Consider the following 22,468-nt stretch of genomic DNA (forward strand, 5'->3'; position numbering starts at 1 on the left):
CTCAAACCGAGGCAGACTTAAACCGAGGTATGACTGTGTCTGAAAATAGCTGAATGTTCCTACTGCAGAAATTATTTAAGACCACATAGATTTCTTTTCTCCTTTTACAATAGAAGGCACCTCCTTCCTCAGCAAACCCACTTTAGTGTGGCAAATGGAACCACAGCAACTTGCTAGGTGTCATTTTATTTTAATTCCAGCTTATCACAAGCCATTTATCAGACACCCTAGGATCCCTCTCTCTTTGCAATTTAGTGAAAGCCATCTAGGGGTACAGGGCTAGCACCACCATGAACCAGTCCCATACCAATGCTGCAGAAACATTAGTCCCCTTTTCAGATATGGTGTAATGGCACTTAACAAGACTACTGTTCAGGACAAAATAGAGCAGGGGGTAATTAATCTAGCCTAAAGGCAAACACCAATCCAGTTGTGCTGATATAAATCTATACATCTTATATTTAGTCTTCCCAATGAGCCTTTTCAAAGGACTGCAAAGGCAGCACAGAATGATGAACCGGAGATATTTACCATGCATACAAGATAATGCTAATGGCTGTGCATCTGTAGGGTGGATGCCTGCACACATCGCCATAGCAGACCACTGAAAATTTGAAATTAGTTAATGTTCAAAAGCAATTTTGAAGATAAATTTATTATGTATTATAAATATGTGTGTGTGTGTGTGTGTGTGTGTGTGTGTGTACCCCACTTTTAGACTGATTTTAATGAATAATGGGTCGCCTAAATAAATGAATAAACCAAGAGGAGGATAAATGGCTCAATTCAAGGTAGCAGTTTAAAGCAATGCATAGGACTGAGTTCAACACTCTCGTTGCTGATGTAGCTGCATATTCATGGCATTACATCTGGAGAAGTTACTTCAGAATCAACTATATTATACTACATTGTGTTGCAGGTTGCAGCCATCAACACATGGAAAAGAGTCAATCCGAGCATTGAGCCACACTAACAATTGTTTATATTTTTTCTCTCTCCAAGTTGCCTGGTGAAAGGCTGATGATGTAAGCTAAGATATATTGAGGTAAATTTATATTTCTTATCTTCATTGAAAATATAATTCATTTTGTTCTCCCACAATGTAGTTATTCTTTAGAGTATCAATTACTTCTGTATTAGACCTATTGCAAAGGACCACATGAGCAAATACATGCAATTCTCGTTATGGGAAAGGATAAAAGGAAAATTGAAGCTATTTCCCTTACTGAAATTAGTGGGAGAGTCTAAGGTTCATCAAAATTAGGCATAGGCAAACTCAGCCCTCCAGATGTTTTGGGACTACAATTCCCATCATTCCTGACCACTGGTCCTGTTAGCTAGGGATCATGGGAGCTGTAGTACCAAAACATCTGGAAGGCTGAGTTTGCCTATGCCTAATCAAAATCTTCACTCCTAGAAAGTAGCACATGCATTTCCAAACCTGTCATTTTCCAAGAGGACTGTTTAAATTGTATAGGTTTACTACCTGACAGCTGAGACTGTGATTAGAAAGGTTAATTCTAAACTGGACTTTCCAACAGAACTAAAAATTGTCTCATTTGCTGAAGAAGTTCAGAATGGATAAATGACAGGTAACTGATACCTTCCCCTCTTCTTAGGATTGCCGTACTTCAGGAAAATTCTTGATATGTGCCGGTTTTCAGGTGTAAAATGGCGCCAGGGAGGAATTTTGCCAAATCTACAAAATGTCAGGGAAAACCCGAATGTATGGCAACACGGTGGAAAAAGCAGTGGAAACAGCTCAAAATTCATAAAATCACTATTTTGCAGGTGTCAGGAATTTTACTTTTTGAAATATGGCAATCCTACCTCTACTGAAAGCCTGGCCATTTTCCTTAGCACCCTTCCAGAAAAGCCAAAACAAATAGTGTTTTCCAAGCAACAAAACCTGCAGGTGGAGTGCAATAAAAATGTGACAATCCTCAAGCAGAAGCACAGAACTGAAAACAAGAACTTCTAGATCCCTCACCCAAGGACAAAAGAACAGCTATGGTTGCAATCCTCACCCCACTGAGAACTCACTTGAGAGAACCCCATCAACTACAGCGGACCCTACTTCTGAGTAAACACGAGATTTCAAGGTACAACAGGTGTCTTACAATCACAAACATACACACATCACATCATCTCTAAAGGCTATTCGATCCATTATCTACCAAAAGGGTACAGGGCAGGTTCCAGGAACAGTCAAGCAACTGGGCTTTCCAGTTGCTGCTGATTAACATCCATCTCACTAGCCCCCTACACATCATACTACACTACCCAGCTGTTTTGTCTGTGGTACATAGGCTGTAGTATAAAGCAATTTAGGACACATAGTGGAGCCCTCCGCATGCAATATGCACACAAAGACCAGGAAGGCAGGCTGCCCTGCTATACCCAAACCATCTATGGATTAATGTCACTGATTAAAAATCACTTTAAACAAGGATTGAAATCTGAAGTTCATTCAGTCCTAGTGTGAACATATTCCCGATAGTCAAAATATTAAGCATGCCTGGAGGAAGTGATGTCCACATGACAAAAGGAGAACTCTCATATTACCAGACATTAATCTTCAGACAAATGCTACGGCTAAGAATGCAAGCTTAGAGGCTCATCAAAGGAGGTAATGCATCAACATTATAGTATCTGTTAGCAGAACAATCTCTATTGATGGATCTGAGTCACTGTGTAAATAGATGAAGGACAGCTGACCAGGGTCCACAGGACCAAGCAACTGTTAGTGTTAATTTTTTCCAAGCATCCATGATCTAATAAAAGACTTACATAAGGTAGAGTGTTGCATGATTATATGCTTTGAAAAATCCTTAAGCTAATAGAATTTATAACAGGATCATTCTAAAGCTGAAAGACAAACTGAAATTAAAGTTCATTAATTAAGGCTAATGGGCTATCTACTAACGTGTGCGTCCTGCAAAGTTTATCAGAGAAAAATAGGGTATTAGCTTCAGGGAAATAGACAGCTACCTGATACTAGAGCAGTCTATTGGCTCATCTAGCTGAATATTGCCTATTTTGACTAGCTGTAAGCTCTCCAGGATTTCAGACCTGGGTCTCTCGCAGCTCCACCAGTGAATGTTAGGGACTGAACCTGGGACTTTCTGCTCTCTGCTGAACTAAAGAATCAGAATATAAGATATCTTATAATGAGGCAATAAACTAAATGAACAAGTTCACCTATCTGATGAAAAGTCTTACCTCAAACAAACAGTAGTAGCCAGAGGAACACTTTATAGCTAAAATTGGCAGGAGAGGGAAAATATTAAAACTTCTCCTATCCACGCAATGTGCTCATGAACTGGATTGGACCCCTGCACAGCTGCTTTGTCTTGAAAAAGAACATGACCGAGATTTAGCATGCTTAACATAACATTGTTTCCTATTTATTTCCCTAATGCAACACTTGCAGCTAAATTTTCAACTACTACCTAACTTCCAAAGCATTAAATCAATATTAACATCCAACAAAGCTAATACCCTATCAAAATGCACACCCCTGTTTTCAAACCCATGGGCATGCATGAATGGCAAATAGCCACATCTACAGAACTGGTAAATCGACTCAAATATTTTGGAATATTTCCTCATCAAAATGAGCTGTTGCCTGATCTAAGTGAGCCATCTGGTGGTGTGTATTCTCATTTATATTCTCTCTCCTTTTTTCAAAAATAAGCTAAAGGGGTAGGCACATTTCTAAATGGGTATACATCAAGTAAATAGAATGCCACAACCACCACTTTAGACACAATTGCCTACACATTTGTCCGCTGTGGTTTCAGACTCAAACACTTTGGACATGCAATAATTCCACATGGAAAATGTACTAAGCTTCAACTTGACACCTGAATGTCTTGTGAGATCTCACATTCTGCTTACACCAAGTAACTCCACAAACTGTACAGATACAAAGTTGGTTTATAAAACCATTTTTGAGGTGGGAAAAGCTCGCACTCCAATTTCCCACTCACTATCCATATGACAGTATCAGAGAAATTTTGGATGGAGCAAAATAGTCTCATAAAAGATGCCAGTTCAGCTACCAGGCCTGAGTAAATAAGAATGCCCTGGCATGACACCTGAAAAAATGATAATGATGGCACCAGGCATTCCTCAAAGTGGGGGGGGGGCACTACTGAAAAGGCCTGTTCTCATGTGGTTGCCCTCCACATCTTCCTTGGGTGTGCAGAAGCGTTGGTTCATACAGAGAGATTTGGGTTAGCTAAACTACTTCAGGCAAAAGGCTACACTGAGCCATGGCCAACCCTCCAAAAGCCCCATGGAAAAAAGGGGGGCCTGGCCAAAGTGAATTTTTTTTGACATGAAGCAGAAGATGAATACCATTTTAATTAAATGCTGAATGCATACATTAACTTATGCCCTTAGTTCACCCTCTTCCTTCATTGGTCAATTAATGATTAGCCCATTAGCCCCCTTAAAACTTTATTTTTATCCAAGTCGCTCTATTCCCATCTTTAATCCTTCCAAAATCATTCTATTTGTATTTTATTTTACTTTTATTTATTTTAACTGATTATTTTAATTATTCTGTATCCCATCCAAAGTGAGCTGGTCCATTCTTTAATCCCCTGCCTCAAGACTCCATTAAGTGAATTAGGGAGCAGCCCCCCCCCCCCCGGCAGCTGCTCCAGTGCACCAAGGATTTGCTGAGCAGTGGGGCCATCAGCCACATCCACAGCTGGGCTCTAACACTGACTAAGGTGGGAGGCAGGGTGATCACTGTGTGAGCCTGGAGCTGAACTCAAAGCTGTCACATGACAGGATCAGAAACAATCCAGCCCAGGGCCCAAGAAGCCCCACTGTGGAGTGTTCTATTAACTGCTGTTGGCAGGGATCTCACTAGCAGTGGGACTGAAAGTCAACCCCGCTCCCAGCCAGGTGCAAAGGGGCAGAGAAGGTGGACTGTTCTGCCTGATCCAGACTAAACTAATTGAACTTAGTAAGCTGTATGTGCAGGCCTATGTATGTCTACTTGAATGTCCCGCTGTGATGAATGGGTTGACTCCCAAGCAAGTAGAGACAGAATTTCAACCTAAACATGGAATCCCATACTCACTTACTTTGGAGAAACCCCCACTGAACACAGTGGGAATTTCTTCAGATTACACATGTAAAAGACCTGAAAGAACACTCCTTCAGTAGCAGTGGGACTAAGGGCTGATCTTCCTCTTGTCTTCACTCAGACCCATGCCTAGAAAGTGTGAGTCAAGCAGAAAAACCACTTGGACCCGTAATTTTTGGCACGACACAAGCAGAAGTGTGAATGAGCCCTAAATTCCAACAGTACATTTTAAAAGTGAAATATAATCCTGAGATCTTTTTATAACAACCATCTTCTTTGTTACAGGTAGGTAGCCGTGTTGGTCTGAGTCGAAGCAAAATAAAAAAATTCCTTCAGTAGCACCTTAAAGACCAACTAAGTTTATATTTTGGTATGAGCTTTCATGTGCATGTGTATCTGAAGAAGTGTGCATGCACACGAAAGCTCATACCAAAATATAAACTTAGTTGGTCTTTAAGGTGCTACTGAAGGAATTTTTTTATTTAACCATCTTCTTTATTGGACAGGTAAAACACTTGTCTGCTAGTATGAACTTTACCCAATTGCTTGACTAACAAAATGCAAGGTTTTGTATTGCATGTCCCAATGGCATGTTTTTCTCCAATTTACAGCACAATCTTATGCATGTCTTCTCAGAAGTACCCATCGATTTCAATGGGATTTCAATTTGCTATTCAGCCTTAAGGGACCCAGGTGGCGCTGTGGTTAAACCACTGAGCCTAGGGCTTGCTGATCAGAAGGTCGGTGGTTCGAATCCCTGTGACGGGATGAGCTCCCGTTGCTCGGTCCCAGCTCCTGCCAACCTAGCAGTTCGAAAGCACGTCAAAATGCAAGTAGATAAATAGGAACCGCTACAGCGGGAAGGTAAACGGCGTTTCCATGTGCTGCTCTGGTTTGCCAGAAGCAGCTTTGTCATGCTGGCCACATGACCTGGAAGCTATACGCCGGTTCCCTTGGCCAATAATGTGAGATGAGCGCGCAACCCCAGAGTCGGTCATGACTGGACCCCCTGACCATTAGGTCCAGTCGTGACCGACTCTGGGGTTGCGTGCTCATCTCGCATTATTGGCCGAGGGAGCCGGCGTATAGCTTCCGCCTTCCAGGTCATGTGGCCAGCATGACAAAGCGGTTCCTATTTATCTACTTGCATTTTGACATGCTTTCAAACTGCTAGGTTGGCAGGACCTTTTATTCAGCCTTAAAACACCAAGCAGAAAAAGAAAACGGCCTCTTAAGTGTGTCTACATTGCTAAAATTATTCATCGTATACTATACAGTGTGACAGCGTTAAACAAACTGTTGTAATAAAATACTGAGTACATAGAACAAAATGTTAATGGTCCCACTAACTTCAGTTCAGCATCTATTGCAGCAAACACTATTAGAAAGTAATCTTTGATAGCAGAGTGCCACCTGGTGGAGAAACTGATAGCTTTTTAATGTCAAAATGTTTAAGGTGGTCTGTATCTTTCACACCAGTCTCCAACACACACAGGCTTTCGTGCATGTGCGCACAGACACACAAATAGTGTTGAACTTATACAAGATAGCATTAAAGTCACCTATGTAAATTAAGCTTAACGAGTGGAGGGGTGCCTTTTCATACAGAAGGGCTTAAATTACCATTACAACTTAAAAATAGTTGCTGCTGCAGCTAATTCGTTACAATAGCAATCTAATAATTCTAAAAGTATAGATAATGCTGTCTTTTACATGATGTAATTCATTGTTCTGCTTTAACAAGAGAGAGTACATTTCTTAGAATACTACAAAAGCTTATCTTACCATAATTAATTTGATATACAGTAATGTTGTAAAATACACATCTGAAACAAACCCTGAAAGTTGTATAACTACCTGAAGCAGCACTGTAGTATGAATACATATACATGTAGGATACTATGTATCCCACATAATGAATATACAACTCACGTGACCTGATATACTTTGCTGGCACTGCCTTTGGATCTAGGGAGCAAAGCCCTTGATTTAGAATGATTGTGTTGAAATGTCATTGTGCAAAGGCCAAATGAAGGAAGGAAACTCTCTGAAGTTTAACCTAATGTGTAGTGTGCATGTGATGCAATGGAGAACTTTGGATTCAGAACTATTAGCAGCTGAGCAATAACCACACTACCGGTACTTCTCTTCATTCCAGACATGTCCCTGATTGTTCTTTGCCCTGAGTCTTAAGAAGAGGCCTCCCTTAACTGGGGTGAGGGAGGAAGGAAACAAGCAGTCAAAATACTGGACATCTCAAGCATGTTGTATATAAATAATTAAGTGGATTAGCTGTACTTCTAGAGTTTAGCTGGGATTTCAAGATAAGTTTATTGGCTGTTGCACATACACAAATGTGCCTGCTCAAGTGGTTTTAAAAATAATACAAACTTCTCAGAAGTACAGGTGTACAACAGACTGTAGCTGTCATGAGAGCTGTGCAAGAACAGGAAGCTATAGGTAAAATCATCACTCTCACAACCATCACATTCATGAGGCTCTCTTTAGGACATGCTGTTCCTGCCCTGTAATTGGAGACTTTTTCATCATACCCTTAGTTCTCCTTTTCCAAAGGAGCCCTGATCTGAGAATAAGAAAATAAATTTCTCAGGGTCAAATGAACAACATCCACCCACACACACTGCCCATTTCAAGGAGGGGAAACAGAAGATTTAGCTCTAGTGTGTTTTGTTCACCTAACCCTTTCTCCTCTGGTTTAGTGAGTGTTGTACAATTTTAAAAAAGCTAGTAAAAATGCAGCATGTTGATTAAACGGAGTTTTACACATCCAGCGCCTACAAATTAACCTGTTCCAAGCTGGACTGGACAGATGACAGCGTGGGCCACTGTCACCTCGCTTTAGAAAGGATCTCACAGCAGGTGAGTGGCAGACGCCTTTGGAGAAATGATCCTTGGATCAAACAAGACGCCTGCTATAATCTTACACACAAACACACGACTGCCTCGTGTGCTAAAACGACGTGTGCTCTCTCTGTCCTCCTAAAATTGCCTTGGCTGGGACTAGAGAGAGCGAGTGGGAAGCAAAAAGAGCTGGCAGGGTCGTCGGAGATCTTCATGGGTGGAGGAGATTCAAGGAAACCTCTGCCCTCGGCGTCCTCCTCCTCCAATTCTCCCTTCCCTGGAACACCGAGCGACCGCAGCAGGCGCCTCCTACGTGGAAAACCTGAGCTGCTGGCAAAGCGTCGAGAGAGCGGCGGCGGGGAGGGGAAGGGCGCGCGGCCTCGGGGCTGCTTTGCTCGACCAGGCAGCTTGAGCGGGGGGGAGCCACCGTGCTCGGAGCAGGTATCTCCCCCTCGGCCCCGGCCCGTCTCCCTTCCCCGCCGCCCTCCTCCTCCTCCTCGCTGAGGGTGTGGCGGCCGGCCAGGGCTGGAGGCAGGCGTCCAGCGAGGAGCTGCAGCGGCAGCCACGAGTTACGCACGCAGTGAGCTCAAAGCTGGTCTACGGGGGTCCCGCCTCCTCGACTAGGGGGAGGGGGGCTCCCCCGAGCGCATCCCATAAAGGGCAGGGCGGGCTGCCGAGGCGCTCGCATTCAAGGCGAACAGCCGAGGCGCTCGCGAAGCCGGCACCCGCCTCGTTTGCTTCCCTCAGCGGACTCCCGAGAGTTCACTTGACGAGGCGAGCCCGGCGGCACCCCTTCCCGCCTCAAGAGTCGTCCCGAGAGGTGCGCCGGAGCTTCGAAGCTGCTGCTGAGGCGCTTGGACTGCCCGAGTCCACGCCCGCCTTCGGGGCGCGCCTTCGCTTGCCCTCCCCTCGGTCCCTTCTCTCCTCCACAAGTTACCTCAGCACAGCATGGAGAGGGCTGCAGCACGCCTGGCGCTGAGCGCGCTGTTGCTCTGCCTGGCCGCTCGGGGCAGCCCGCGGCAGCCCGACGAGGAGGAGAAGGCGCTAGTGATGCCCGTGAGGCTGGATTTCGCCGGGCAGCAGCAGCAGCGCTTCTACCGCCTGGACGCCTTTGGCGAGCGCCTCAGCTTGGAGCTGCAGCCCGACAGCAGCTTTTTGGCGCCGGACCTGACGCTGCAGTACGTGGGCAGCCGGCCCCGGAGCGAAGAGGAAGAGGCTTCCGAGCAGCCCGGCGCCTTAGCCGGCTGCTTCTACTCCGGCACTGTCAACGGCGACGCGCACTCCGCCGCCGCCCTCAGCCTGTGCGGAGGGCTCCGCGGGGCTTTCTACCTGCGCGGCGTCGAGTACCTCATTCAACCGGCCAATGCCTCCCTCCCGCAAGGAAGAGCCGAGCCACTTCGGCTGCACGTCCTGCGGCGCCGGCTGCGGAGGAGCCCCCGGCAAGACGGCGGAGCGAAGTGCGGAGTGACGGACTCCGATTTCCCCTCGGCTGCGGAAGGGCAGCCGCAGCAGCATGGGGAGAAAGAGGCGGCGGTTGCAGCAGGAGCAGCAGCAACGGAACACGCGGCTCACGCAGGTATTAACCTCCCTGCACTTGGCTGTCCTTGGCGGGGAAGCCGCTGAACTTCCAAGCCAAGGGAGTTCAGGCTCTGTGGGAACGTCAGCGGGATGCGGCGTGGCACGCATGCGCCCAGGCGGCCGCACTTTTTTGCCAAAGCGCCCGGAGTGGTCCAAAGTCTGCAGTCGACTTCCTCCGATTGGCCACTCTAAAAAATGGGGGTGGGTGCAAAGAGAGAGAGAGAGAGATTTATAACAAAGCTAGCTTGTGCTTAGTGTAGTTTCTAGAGTTTGCATTCCGTCGCCTTTAAGAATCCTTGCAACAATTGTATGACTGAATAAGCTCTTCAGAAATGTCCTTATTTTAGACCCTAAGAGTATTTGTTTTTAAGTTCCACTGACTGCAACAGGCACCATTTCCAAGCAGTTTAAATCCTATGCAAGTGGAGTGAGTAGTGTTGGACGCAGTGGGACTGGCTTCCCCATAAACATGCACAGGATTGCATCGCCCAATAATGACATACATTTATTGTCCACATGGAGGTCTTTATTTGGGACTGCTCTGGAGTAAATTTGGTGCGTGGATCCATCATTCCAGTGTTAGACATTACAGGATACCAGGTGCCAAGTTGTGCCCACCTATTCTAGAATAACCCCCCCCCCCCAACTGGGTCACAGTGCTTACTACCCTGCCCCTCTACCATTTAAAATTAGAAGCTTCTAAAAAGTAAATAGTTTGTAGTCCATCTGATGAGGGAAGTTTACCCTAACCTTTTAAAAAAGATCGTTGTAAGGGGGTCCAAAATAAATGAAAAGGGCAGGTCCATCATAATCTGCAAACCTCTTATTTTAGCATAAACTCATAGGAGTCAGGGGTAGTACTGTGACATTTACTAGTTCGAGGGGACCACTTTAGCAGGATATGAATTGAAATCAATGAACGCACAACGTGATCCTATGTTGCTTGGAAATAAATTCTACTGAGTTAAATGGGGTCATCCTGCACATCAAGCATGTGTAGGAGTGCTTGAGTAGGAATGTACAATGTTCAGGCTAAGGGTTGAAGTGCAATTCATTAGAGCCTGGGTTAAAGTCCCAAACACAATTACTGAGAATGAGTTTCTGAGTAAACGACTACATTGAACATACCCTAAATGCAGTGTGATTTGGTTTCCCTTCAATTCAAACAAGGCAGAACCTTGCAATTAACAGTGCTGCAATCCTATATATATTGGCTAAGAAGCAGCTATCCAGCAAATTACATTGTAACTCATAAATAAACATATCTACATCAAAGTCCATTGATCGTACTCTTGAGTCCTAAATATGTAAATCTGTGCTCTCTGAACAACAAAGCATACGTTCTATTGAAATTAGAGATTGCACTCTGATCCTAGGTTCCTCAGTTTGCAAATCCCAGTGACATAGCAGCTAATCCCAAGTAAGTGTGCATAGGAATGCAGCCTAAACCTATGCAGAATTATTCAGAAATAAGTAATCTAACAACCATTGCTAGTCCCAAAATGTGAATGAGAGGAGGTAGTTCAGGTATAATTTCCATCTACATCACTGAATCTTTATGGATGACACAGACACAAAACACTTGTTGGTTTTCTGAAGCTTGAGCACCAATCCCAGCAGTAAATGCTTGTTGAATATACTTTCCTATCTTGTACCTTTCCTCATCTTAAATCAGTCACTCCTTTCCAAAGCTGCTTTTAGCTCCATGGGCAGGAAAGGGCACCCCCCGTAGCTAAATGAACAACTTAAAACTGTTGCTGCTTCCACTCATTTACATGGCCTTTATGATTAGGAAATTTCCACTGCAAATTACACGGGGCAAGGGGAAGGAATGAATAGTGAATTGAGCTCACTGTATCCTCAAGTATATGCTCATGGGGGGGGGGAGAAGGCAGATCTTTATTGACACAAAAGTATCCTAAAATTGTGGTAATTGCTGTACAGTATGATCATTCACAGCCATGCCTTTGGACACAGGTGTAGCAAATGGGAGGTTCCAGTCCAATAAGGGCTTGTGAATGAAGACCATTTAATATGACTCATGCAGCCAATGAGAAAGTAGAGGAAAAGGCACTAGGAGTAAGACAAGGGCACAGTGTCTGGAGCATAGAAAGTGATGCAGTGAGGTCACAAGAACTGGGTCACAGTAGCAATTGGCTGCTTGGCACAAACTTCTATTCCTGCACTCTGCTTTCCACGTGGAGCCCCACAATCTTAGTCAAGGCTTTTGATTTCCAGTGCCAGCATGACATAATCCTAAGGTTTTATTACCGGAAGGGGGAGGGGCACTTCTTCCAAGCATGCTTCCAGTCGTTTTAATCCTACTGCAAATTAATTGTATGTTCATTCCTGGTTCAGTACACACCCTTTGCTTTTATTTAAGTACAAATTTTATTTTTAATAGAATTACAGCTGTTCCACATGGAAATCACACTCCAGTTTAAAACTGAGGGCTGAATGGGCAATGCAAAAAAGGATAAAGCTTTTCCTCAGTTGATGTGAGCTGGGCTTCCACATACTGTAGCCTACCATTTGATCAACAAGACGACAAACTTCTATTCTGTTTAAGAGGCTCAGCAATTGTGTCTGTCTGCAGCACACTTAACTTAAAGCAGTAGGAAGGTGGGGCATCTTTCTGCCTGACTATAACAGCAGGGAGATCAATGGAGACTTGAGGCATTACCCATTTGCAGAGGGAATATGATCCCTTGCTTCTCTACTGGCAGTAATAGGGGGACAATTTCCCTTTCTTAGAGGAATAACTCCTCCTACAGGCAGGCAAGGAATTTTGTTTCCAAACCAAGAAAGCAGATGTCATCAGCAAGGAGATGTGCCATTTCCAAGAAAAGTGGGGAAACCCCACTCCTAGTATTTTGCCAAGCACAAAAACGTGGGCATGTGTAACATGCATGGCTCCATGATGAGTCTTTGGACCTGATCCTGAGAGTCAGCCTCTCATTTCTAGAGGCTGAATCTTGGCATAGGTTGCTTGTGAAGAATGATTCACAGCAGCAAGGGAGATTTATATTTTTACCTGTGGTGGAAATATTGCCTAGATTGAAACAGAATTCGCTTTTAAGTAGAAGAAGAAGAAGCATCTTTGCTACTTTAAACTGTCGAAAATGTTTACTGTTCAAGCTCTATGTATAAAACAAGCCCTCAGTCAGCTATTTATAAGTATTTTTCTTTTCTAAAATACAGGACATAGAAGTACAAGGAAGAAAAGATTTGTGTCAAGCCATCGCTATGTGGAAACCTTGCTTGTAGCTGACCAATCTATGGCAGAGTTCCATGGCAATGGGCTGAAACATTATCTTCTGACACTCCTGTCTGTGGCTGCCAAATTGTATAAACATCCCAGCATCCGGAACTCTGTCAGTCTGGTGGTAGTGAAAATAATGGTCATCTATGAGGAGCAGAAGGGGCCTGATGTGTCCTCAAACGCTGCGCTTACCTTAAAAAATTTCTGCAACTGGCAAAAGCAACACAATCCTCCTAGTGACCGGCATCCTGAGCATTATGACACTGCAATTCTTTTCACTAGACAGGTAAGGAGAAAAGAATAAAAAAGGAATGGGTTTGTTTGGCAGATTCCCGAGTATGGTCTGGAAGTACATAGGCTAAGCTGAGGCTAAGCAGATCTGAGCTGGATAGTGTTTGGATGGGTGACTAGCTGGGAACCACTTTGGGTTCCATGATGGGAAAAGGCAGGATTTAAAAGTAAAAAAGTAAATAAAATACATTTATTTACTTATCACAAGACTTTGGAACCAATGCATCCAGAAACTTTTTATTTGATTTTTTTTAAGAAATATTGTTCCAAAGATCCAGTCACTGAAGAAATATGTTAATGCACCAGTTTTAACTTGCTATACTTTTTGTAATTTCACCCATTTGGAAACTACAGAAAGTAAGTAGTTCAGCATACACACTGCTGAGAATTTGATTTGTGAGATTTGTTGGCTCCTGCTTGAACGGCAAATCCACCTGGAACTCTTTCACAAGAAGTTCTAGGTAAATTTCCATTGCCACACAACTGCATAAAGTAGGTGGGGAAAACTCATACATTATAGTGTGGGATAATTACCCAAACAGTTTATTTTAGAAAACCTCCATAGGAAACTTACACTGTTGACTTAAAATATATTTCTTTGCAGCATGACTACCACAATTAGCATAGCAAAGTTTTGTGCAGGTCCTTCCAAGAGAGAATTATCTTTATACCTGTTGAAATTCTGAGTATTAATGCTCTTTCCAGAAGGAAAGGCAAACTGCCAAAGTAAGACTCTTCATGCCAAGGTTAAGCTCCTGACCTAATTAATAATGAAACTGGCTCTTCTTCTCCTTGTATAGGATCTCTGTGGTGCCAAGACATGCGATACACTTGGGATGGCTGATGTGGGAACTGCTTGTGATCCAAACCGCAGTTGCTCTGTCATAGAAGATGATGGCTTGCAAGCTGCTTTTACCGCCACTCATGAATTAGGTAATTGAGATTCAAGAGAGATCTGTGGCAGCCTTGATTTATTTTAAAACATACATTATGCATTTTAGTCTGCATTTAAGCTATTAAAGCAGCATGATTCCCTGTTACTGTGGTCTAGTTCTCAATGAGGTGGTAAACCTTTGCCTGGGTTGTCCGTCTTCACACTACAGGTGGGGGGGGGCGTGCATTATTGAGTGTTCATCCAACAACAACAAAATATCAATTTACACAGAAAACTAGATCTTAAGGAGGATAGGTCAGAACCCTTCTCTCTGATTTCCCCGCCTCCCTAGAGAAGCATTCAATTATGTGAGCCTCCACTTGTAATCTGAAGAAACAAGACCATAGGTAGCATCCCCATGTGTGTGTGGTCTGAAGCGATAGAGCCACCTTACTGAGAATCTGCATAAAGTTGGGCAGCATTTGGAGAGCAATCACAGGAAACAAGGGCCTTTTAATTAGTGCTGTATCAAAGTGTTTTGCCAAAGCTTTTTTTTCTTTTTCTTTTTTCTTTTTTTTTGGCATTTCAGCAAAGTGGAGGAAATACAATGAGCTCTATCCCCAAGCTTGATCTTCAGGGGTGGGGAAGAAAACTCTTTCAAATAACATTTTGGAAGGGCAGCTTTCTTGCGATTCCAAACAAGATGGCTGAGGGTTTACTCTCCCTGCTCTCAAAATATACATGTCAAAAAAGTTTTGTTGCCATGAGAAACAGTGCCAGAACTGCTTGATCAGTCCAATCTGCACTATTTTCAAAATTCTCCAATGCTGCATTATGCAGCCTTATTCCATGGGGCATTATTGCGGGTCCATTGGCCAAATGTGAATTACCAAAGGAAGTAAGAGAGGGTCTTCTGTTCAAAGTTTGCTTATACTCTGAATTGCAGCTTTTGGCTGCTTGCAACCCTGGCAGATGGCCTTGCAACCCTGACGCAAAACTTGCTGTGTTATCATTTTGTCCTTGGGAGTCCTAAACTTCTTTTCTCCAGTAGTACACATCAAAATTACATCCATGCAGATGTGTAATACTTAGTGTAACAGAAGGTAATTTTAAAGAGTCATTATGTATATAGGAGATTTTATGATGCTATCTTTTTTTTCAGGCCATGTGTTCAGTATGCCCCATGACGATGCAAAGCAATGTGCTGGTATTAATGGTATAAGCAGGGACTCCCATATGATGGCATCTATGCTTTCCAACTTGGATCGAAGCCAGCCGTGGTCTCCGTGCAGTGCTTATATGATTACTACATTTTTGGATAATGGCCATGGTAAGTCGTGGTTTCAATTTATCTCTGTAATGCTAGGGTTCATATACTGCTTACATTTAACGCTTTAATTTCCAACTTGCTGAAACAATTCTGCTGCTTTCTAATATAAGTCTGCTGTTAATTGCCCTTTAGACCACTTACACACACCTGGGGGATTATTTAAAGGTTACATGGCTCTTTCCCACAGAAGTGGCACCATTCCAGAAGGGGTGGCTGCATAAGAAAACCCCACACAATTGGCTCATTCAGCCATGTGGGTGGGTTATCTAAGCGAAACAGGAAATGCTTGTGTGTAAGTGACATCCATACTGTTGTGACAATGTCAAGAACAAATTTTACTTGCTCTTCAGCTGTATCAGACAGCTATTAGTCATAGTAATACAAATGCAGTCCCTGTGCTCGTGTCCGGCATGCTCCTGAGTATTAGGGAGAGAGGGCCAATAGAGCAGGACTAGTGCTTTCGAAACCTCAACACACATTTCCTAGAGGCCTCTCTACTTGGTTGTTACTGGAAACTAGCCAGATCGCAGGGGTGTTCCTAAGTTCAATGGGCAACTTCCATTTTATGGTTGAAAATATGTTGTCAAATATTGACAGATTCACTTCAACTGTCTAAAACATTCCCTTTTTCAGTCATTTTTATAGCATTTGTAGTGTGCAAAGATGGACACATTTTCCTGCAGAAAGTTCCAGTCTCAATCGCCAGCATCTTGCCCCAGTGGGGCAAGGAAAAGGCCATCATTTCTGAAACCCCAGCAAGCCACTGCCAATCCATTTATACCAGGGATGAGGAACCTGCCATCCAGCAGATGGTGTTTGCCTCCAAATCCCATCAGCCCTAGTAAGCATGGCTACTAAGCTGCATGGGCCCAGTGGCCTTAAGACTGCTACCTATGTTCCTCAGAGCTTTTGAATCATTATTTTGATCACTTTCCTGCAATTGTTCAACAGATCTCTGTTGAACCTGCTTAGACGTATTTTGTTGCAGTACATTTTGTAAAATAAATCTTAGTGAGTGCATGCCTCAGATCAGAAATCTCTCAGATCTCTTTCTGATACTATCCTATTTACAGGAAAAGCCACCCAACTTTTTAACAAAAGTTTCCCATCACTCTTTTTTTTCCCCCTTTCTCCAGGCGAATGCTTGCTGGACAAGCCGCACAAGCCTATCCAACTCCCTTCTGATCTGCCTGGCAGACAGTATGATGTGAATAGGCAGTGCCAGTTCACATTTGGAGAAGATTCCAAACACTGTCCTGATGTAGCCAGCACATGTACAACTTTGTGGTGTACTGGCATGTCTGGTGGATTGCTTGTGTGCCAAACCAAACATTTCCCTTGGGCAGACGGCACCACTTGTGGAGAGGGAAAGTGGTGCATGAATGGCAAGTGCATTGAGAAGACAGACAGGAAGCATTATGATGTAAGTATGGTGATTTAAAACGAAAGAAAACAAAATATGTATTTAATCAAGAGTGATGATGTGCAGTGTAATTATTTTTAGCTGCCTTGAGTCCCAGAATGGGGAAATGGTGGAATATAAATAATAATAATTAATAGTAAAAATGATGATGCTGATTTGATTTGCTACCTGCCCTTCACCTCAAGATCCTATGCACAACAATTTAAAATGCAGCATGAAGATATGGCTAAACAAATTAGGAATATTCTGGGCCACTCAAGTTTTTAGTTCCGATAAATCTAAATATTTTAGCTTAGTATAGTGATCCTGTGTGTGTTAAGTGAGAAGTAAGGGGGCAGTCCAAACATCCGACTGGCAGCAGTATGGCCTAATGGGGCAGCATAGCCCCCACCACAGCCACACCACTCATGCCAACTAGGGCAGGGGCAACAGAGGAAAATGACACTCTATTAGGCTAGCTGCCAGGCTGGTATAACAAATTGCCTGGCTGCTATCACATGACCTGGTAGTATAGCAGATCCTGTGCCAATGCAATCCTATGCATGTCTACTCAGAAGTAAGTGGGTCTTACTTGAGTAGGATTTACTCCCAGGTAAGCATGCATAGGGTCACAGCCTCAGTCACTAGAAAGTAGGCACAGAGTTGCAGCCTAAAATATGTTTCGAATGATTAATGCTTTCCCCCAAAGCATTTAACATGTGGGCTTATTTCTGTGTCTTGAAATGTAGACCCCTCTTCATGGTGCCTGGGGATCATGGAGCTCCTGGGGAGAGTGTTCCAGGACGTGCGGTGGTGGAGTGCAGTACTCTGTGCGAGAGTGCGACAACCCAGTTCCCAAGAACGGCGGGAAATACTGTGAGGGAAAGCGGGTGCAGTACCGGTCGTGCAACATTGAAGACTGTCCAGACAACAATGGTAAGTTACAATCAGGTTTTTTTCAAATAGAAAAGAAATGTAGTTGTGACATCTTCAAAACGCCTAATAAATGTATTTTCTGTACACAGGCAAAACCTTCAGGGAGGAACAGTGTGAGACTCACAATGACATTTCCAAGTCTCCTTTTGGAACTGGGCCTGTTGTGGAATGGACACCCAAGTTTGCTGGAGTCACTCCCAAAGACAGATGCAAGCTTACCTGCCTTGCAAAAGGCACTGGCTATTTCTTTGTCCTTCAGCCAAAGGTGGGTGTGGGTGTCAGTGTCGGTGCGTATTACTTATAGGCAAAGTTTTATATGTGCCATTAAATTTTATTGCTCCTAATAATTGCTTAGAGAAGCACACCCTTATATGGAAACTAACACTTTATTCAAATAGCTTCACTCCCCTTGCTTCACTGCAATCCAATCTTCCCACCATTCGATTTAGTTTCAGTTTCGAAGCTATTAGTCAGAAAAACTCATCCCCCCAAAGCTTAAAGTAAGGTATAGTCATATTCTTCATAATGAAATATTACTTGGCTATATGCTGACTTCCTGATCCTTGAAGAAATTAATTAGGCTCCTGCTGACACAAGTGCTGGAAGATCAAAGTCTGTTTGTTGCTGTTACAGAATATAAATTTATAACTTTTGATCTAGAGAGACAGGCAAGGAGCAGTGAGCTGTCTTTGTGATGCTATGAACTGCCCAAGAAAGGACTTAATATTATCAGTTCTGACCACCAATGTCAGAGATTTGGGGAGGCTTAAAGTCTGAGAGGGAAGAGGAGATTGTACTTGCTCACTCTGCTACATTCCCTACCAACCCCCCAAAATCCTCACAGATGCCTAGCTTCTGTTCAGTTTTATACAGACACAGTTCCTAATGATCACGAACCATGTGCACAACCCCAAGTGCTGGATATAGAAATCCAGGAAGCAGTTAGGCAGTACCTTTCTATGCATGTAGTCCATAATCCAGCCAGTCATGTGTTTATGGAAACCCACTTCTACACATGCATCACACTCACTGAACAAGGACAATAAAATTAGTTTTATTATGACGCCCACTGTTGATTTTTGGTGGGGAACATTGAATATCTCCTCCGTTGAAACCATTGTGATTTAAAAGTGTTTAACTCTGGGTGGATTGTACCTGGTGCCAAAAATGTTTAGTGTTAGTACAAACACATGTGTGCCCTTCTAATCATGGCTTCTTTGCTTTCTTTAAAGGTGCCTTCTAATCATGGCTTCTTTGCTTTCTTTAAAGGTGGTGGATGGAACCTTGTGTAGCCCAGAGTCCACTTCAGTCTGTGTCCAGGGGCAATGTGTAAAAGCTGGCTGTGATCGCATCATAGGCTCCAGTAAGAAGTTTGATAAATGTGGCGTCTGTGGAGGAAATGGATCTACTTGCAAGAAAGTGTCTGGAACACTTTCTAGTTCCAGGTATTTGGGGTTTTATCCTTAACTCTTCCTAATAGCTTACAGATATGTCTTATCCACTAGGATTGTAGAGCAGTTATATTATTCAGCTGAGGTACCAAACTTTCATCTTTTAAAATCAAAAGCTTACCTAAAGCTTGCGTTAATGTACAGGAACGTCAACTTTTGAAGCTGCAAATATCTAGCTAATCATAAGTTTCTGTACTTAATGTGATCCTTGAGTAAATAAGGATATACTGAAGACTCAACTGCTGTCCTCTTTTTCTTACCTCTAGACCTGGTTATCATGATGTTGTTGTGATCCCTGCTGGGGCAACGAACATAGAAGTTAAACAACGGAATCACAGAGGTATCAGGCAGGACGGCAGCTTCCTTGCTATTAAAGCTGCAGACGGCACCTACATTCTCAATGGTGACTATACACTATCAACTGTGGAGCAAGACATCACCCATAAAGGCAGTGTGTTGACATACAGTGGCTCCTCAGCTCCTCTGGAAAGAATCCGCAGCTTCAGCCCACTGAAGGAACCTTTAACAATACAGGTCCTTACTGTGGGTGATTCGTTTCGACTTAAGATCAAATACACCTATTTTGTGAAGAAAGCAGGTTCCGAGAAACCTCCCAGCAAAAAGACTGATTCTTTCAATGCAATTCAGGAGACGATCTTATCTGAATGGATTTTTGAAGAATGGGGAGAATGTTCTAAGTCCTGCGGTACTGGTTGGCAGAGGAGATCTGTAGAGTGCAGAGACCTTAATGGACAGCCTGCCACAGACTGTGCAAAAGAACTCAAGCCAAGCGATGTCCGGCCGTGTGCAGACACACCATGCCCACAGTGGCAGCTGGGAGGCTGGTCACCGTGCTCTAAGACATGCGGGAAAGGCTTCAAAAAGAGATTGTTAAGATGCATGTCCTTTGGTGGTGCCACATTGTCCAACGAAAGCTGTGACATTTCAAAGAAACCTAAACATTTAATAGACTTCTGCAATGTTACAAACTGCAGCTAAACCTTAACAGGTTGGGGGAAGCTAAAGTTGATTGTTTTCTTTTCCCCTTCAGACCAAAGCACTGAAAATGAACTATTGAGAGGTAGCAATTGTAATTCGCATGGAAAATTCACAGGGAATCCACTGAGATGGAACAGTGCAAATAATGTTAGATAGTATACTGAAATGTAAAAAAAAAAAACATGTCAACTGAAAATCTGGAAGAAGAAAAATCTTAGTTGCTAGCTGTTTCATCTTCAGCAGGTAAAATTCCCGAGGCATTACAATTTCCTCTTTTAAGCCTGTTACAAATTAAACAAAACATAGACAGTGGCCAAAGAAGTTTAAACAAACATTTCAACGTTTTAGTGAGAGTTGATTTTTTTGTTAAAACTTAAGGAATTTGTTTTGTGGTACTGATAAAATCCCTCTCTTAATCCAAGTTGGAGGGGGAAGTCCATTTTCCTCTAAGCTTAATTATTGGTCAGCTCTTGCCTACCTCACAAAAGCAAGAAACATAACAGTATTTTGGGGGGGAAACTATATTGTTCATGGCTGCTATCAATAGTTTTATATAACAGTAGAGTGATATTCTCCACCAGGAAGCAAACATTTACAATGATGTTTGCTTGTAAAATCTCCTGATAACTAGAATGTAGTGCTCTTAAAACCTTTTAATGAGATCCTTTTTCTTCATTGTAGCTGGTATGCTCAGCCTGCCGAGTTAGAATGGTAGCAGTTCGAGAACCGCACACTGTTCTCACTGCCCTGGATTGATTGATCGCTCGTGTGTGTGTGTGTGTGTGTGTGTGTGTGTGTGTTCTTCATGCCCACAATTGTTCCACAGGACTCCAACAAAACACAAATTTAGCTTTGGAGCACAATGTTTTCACCATGAAAACATACTCCTAAATTGTTAGAATTTGAGTTATCTAACAGCCACTATTTTGTTCAGATACAGCTCTCCACCTCATCAAAAGTAATATTCTTGTGTTTTCTACAAAGAGTAAATGGAATTTTATTGATAAAAAAATCGCTTAATACATGGCACCCCACAAATTTGCATTGTTCGAATCACTTGTAAGGCAGGGAAGATTGCTGCAGGATAGCAGGTCCATCCACAGCAGTATGCCAGTCCCTGCATATTTAAAAAGGATGTGCTAGTTCATAGACTATGAGAGAATATAGCTCTCCATATGTATATAGTAAAATATATTGCTATAGAGGATGCGTACTTTATAAGTATTTATATTCTTTCCCTTCTGAGAAGGGTTATAATTGGTAATAAAATGCATATAATGAACCTATTTATTTTTATATTTCTTGGCTAATATGATCTCCTAAGTTATCACTTTTTTAAAAAAGAAAAAAGACATATAACAAGGATAGAGTATTTATGCAATATAATATGATACTAGAGATAATAAACACTATGAATTTTGGATACTGTGTGAGGGTTTTTATTTCATTGATGTTCACATTACTGTGTTAAAAAGAAAACTGTTGTGAAAGTTAATGAAGGACATTACAAGACACAATCCAGCCTAGCGCATGCATTATGTTCTATGCAGATATCACCCTAGGACTCGAGAGGATCCTGTTTACCCTCCACATGCATGCTCCACTTCACCTGGTTTGCAACTGAGAGAGGAAGAGCTACGATTCCTGTCACAATCCCACCTTAGCTCTTACCTGGGTGTAGAGATACACAAGCTTGGCTCAACACAGTCCTAATCGCATTTATGCTCCTTTCGCTGGATATAGGTGTTAGGCCTGATTCATACATGGAAACCATGATACTTTAACCACCTGAAATGCCACTGCGCACACAAGATTATTCGGGTAAAGCAGCTTGGGACATGAATCCATTTGCTTTCACTGCACCACTGTAATCTGAAAGTCTTGCAGTAGAATAGTGAAAATGTTGCATCCGCATGAACTACTTCATTGGAATGACTTCATGTAAAATGCTGCCTCTACACAGTTGCATTTCCATCTGCCATTGTGCTGCTGTTCAAAAATAGCAGCTGCAAGCAGACTTCCCTGATAGATGTTTCTGTGGGAACAAAGATCAATGTTTTCCCCCTCACACATTGCAACAGAATCAGTTTACAGAATTAAAAGATCAATTCATATTACAATTATTTCACTTTTGTGTTCTTCGTCTCACACATTCAATATGCACATACAAAAACAACACTGAGGGAATATTTGTGCAAACTTCAGAGAATGTGTTCGTTGTGATGTTTGGTTTACATAGCTCTTGTAGAAACAGATTTAATAACAGATTTGACCCAGGCTTCTAGTTGATAAACAATGATTCATCCAAACTGGCTTACATCTGCCAATGGTATTAAAGAAAGAGGGGGATGGCAAATTCTAGGCTTTAGGGGCCATAAA

At 42.9% G+C, this 22,468-nt stretch overlaps 1 protein-coding gene across 1 annotated transcript; it reads left to right on the plus strand.

The window, feature by feature from the left end:
* Positions 1–8,539: 8,539 nt before the first annotated feature.
* ADAMTS1 (ADAM metallopeptidase with thrombospondin type 1 motif 1) lies at positions 8,540–20,341 on the plus strand. The gene is made up of 9 exons (XM_035115889.2): positions 8,540–9,542; positions 12,746–13,092; positions 13,898–14,030; positions 15,134–15,301; positions 16,438–16,724; positions 17,453–17,639; positions 17,729–17,904; positions 18,909–19,084; positions 19,357–20,341. Exons 1-9 carry the CDS (start codon positions 8,915–8,917, stop codon positions 20,087–20,089), a joined length of 2,835 nt encoding a protein of 944 aa, XP_034971780.1. The 5' UTR covers positions 8,540–8,914; the 3' UTR covers positions 20,090–20,341.
* Positions 20,342–22,468: the final 2,127 nt, after the last annotated feature.

Source organism: Zootoca vivipara, chromosome 4, assembly GCF_963506605.1.
Source record: "Zootoca vivipara chromosome 4, rZooViv1.1, whole genome shotgun sequence".
NCBI classification, from domain to species: Eukaryota; Metazoa; Chordata; class Lepidosauria; order Squamata; family Lacertidae; genus Zootoca; species Zootoca vivipara.

What these genes read in the sequence shown, in the direction of transcription:
- ADAMTS1 (XM_035115889.2), top strand. Translation starts at nt 8,915, where the DNA reads ATGGAGAGGGCTGCAGCACGCCTGGCGCTGAGCGCGCTGTTGCTCTGC. An exon ending in CAATTCTTTTCACTAGACAG is followed by an intron (nt 13,093 to 13,897) that starts GTAAGGAGAAAA and finishes CTCCTTGTATAG; the next exon opens with GATCTCTGTGGTGCCAAGAC. An exon ending in TACCGCCACTCATGAATTAG is followed by an intron (nt 14,031 to 15,133) that starts GTAATTGAGATT and finishes CTTTTTTTTCAG; the next exon opens with GCCATGTGTTCAGTATGCCC.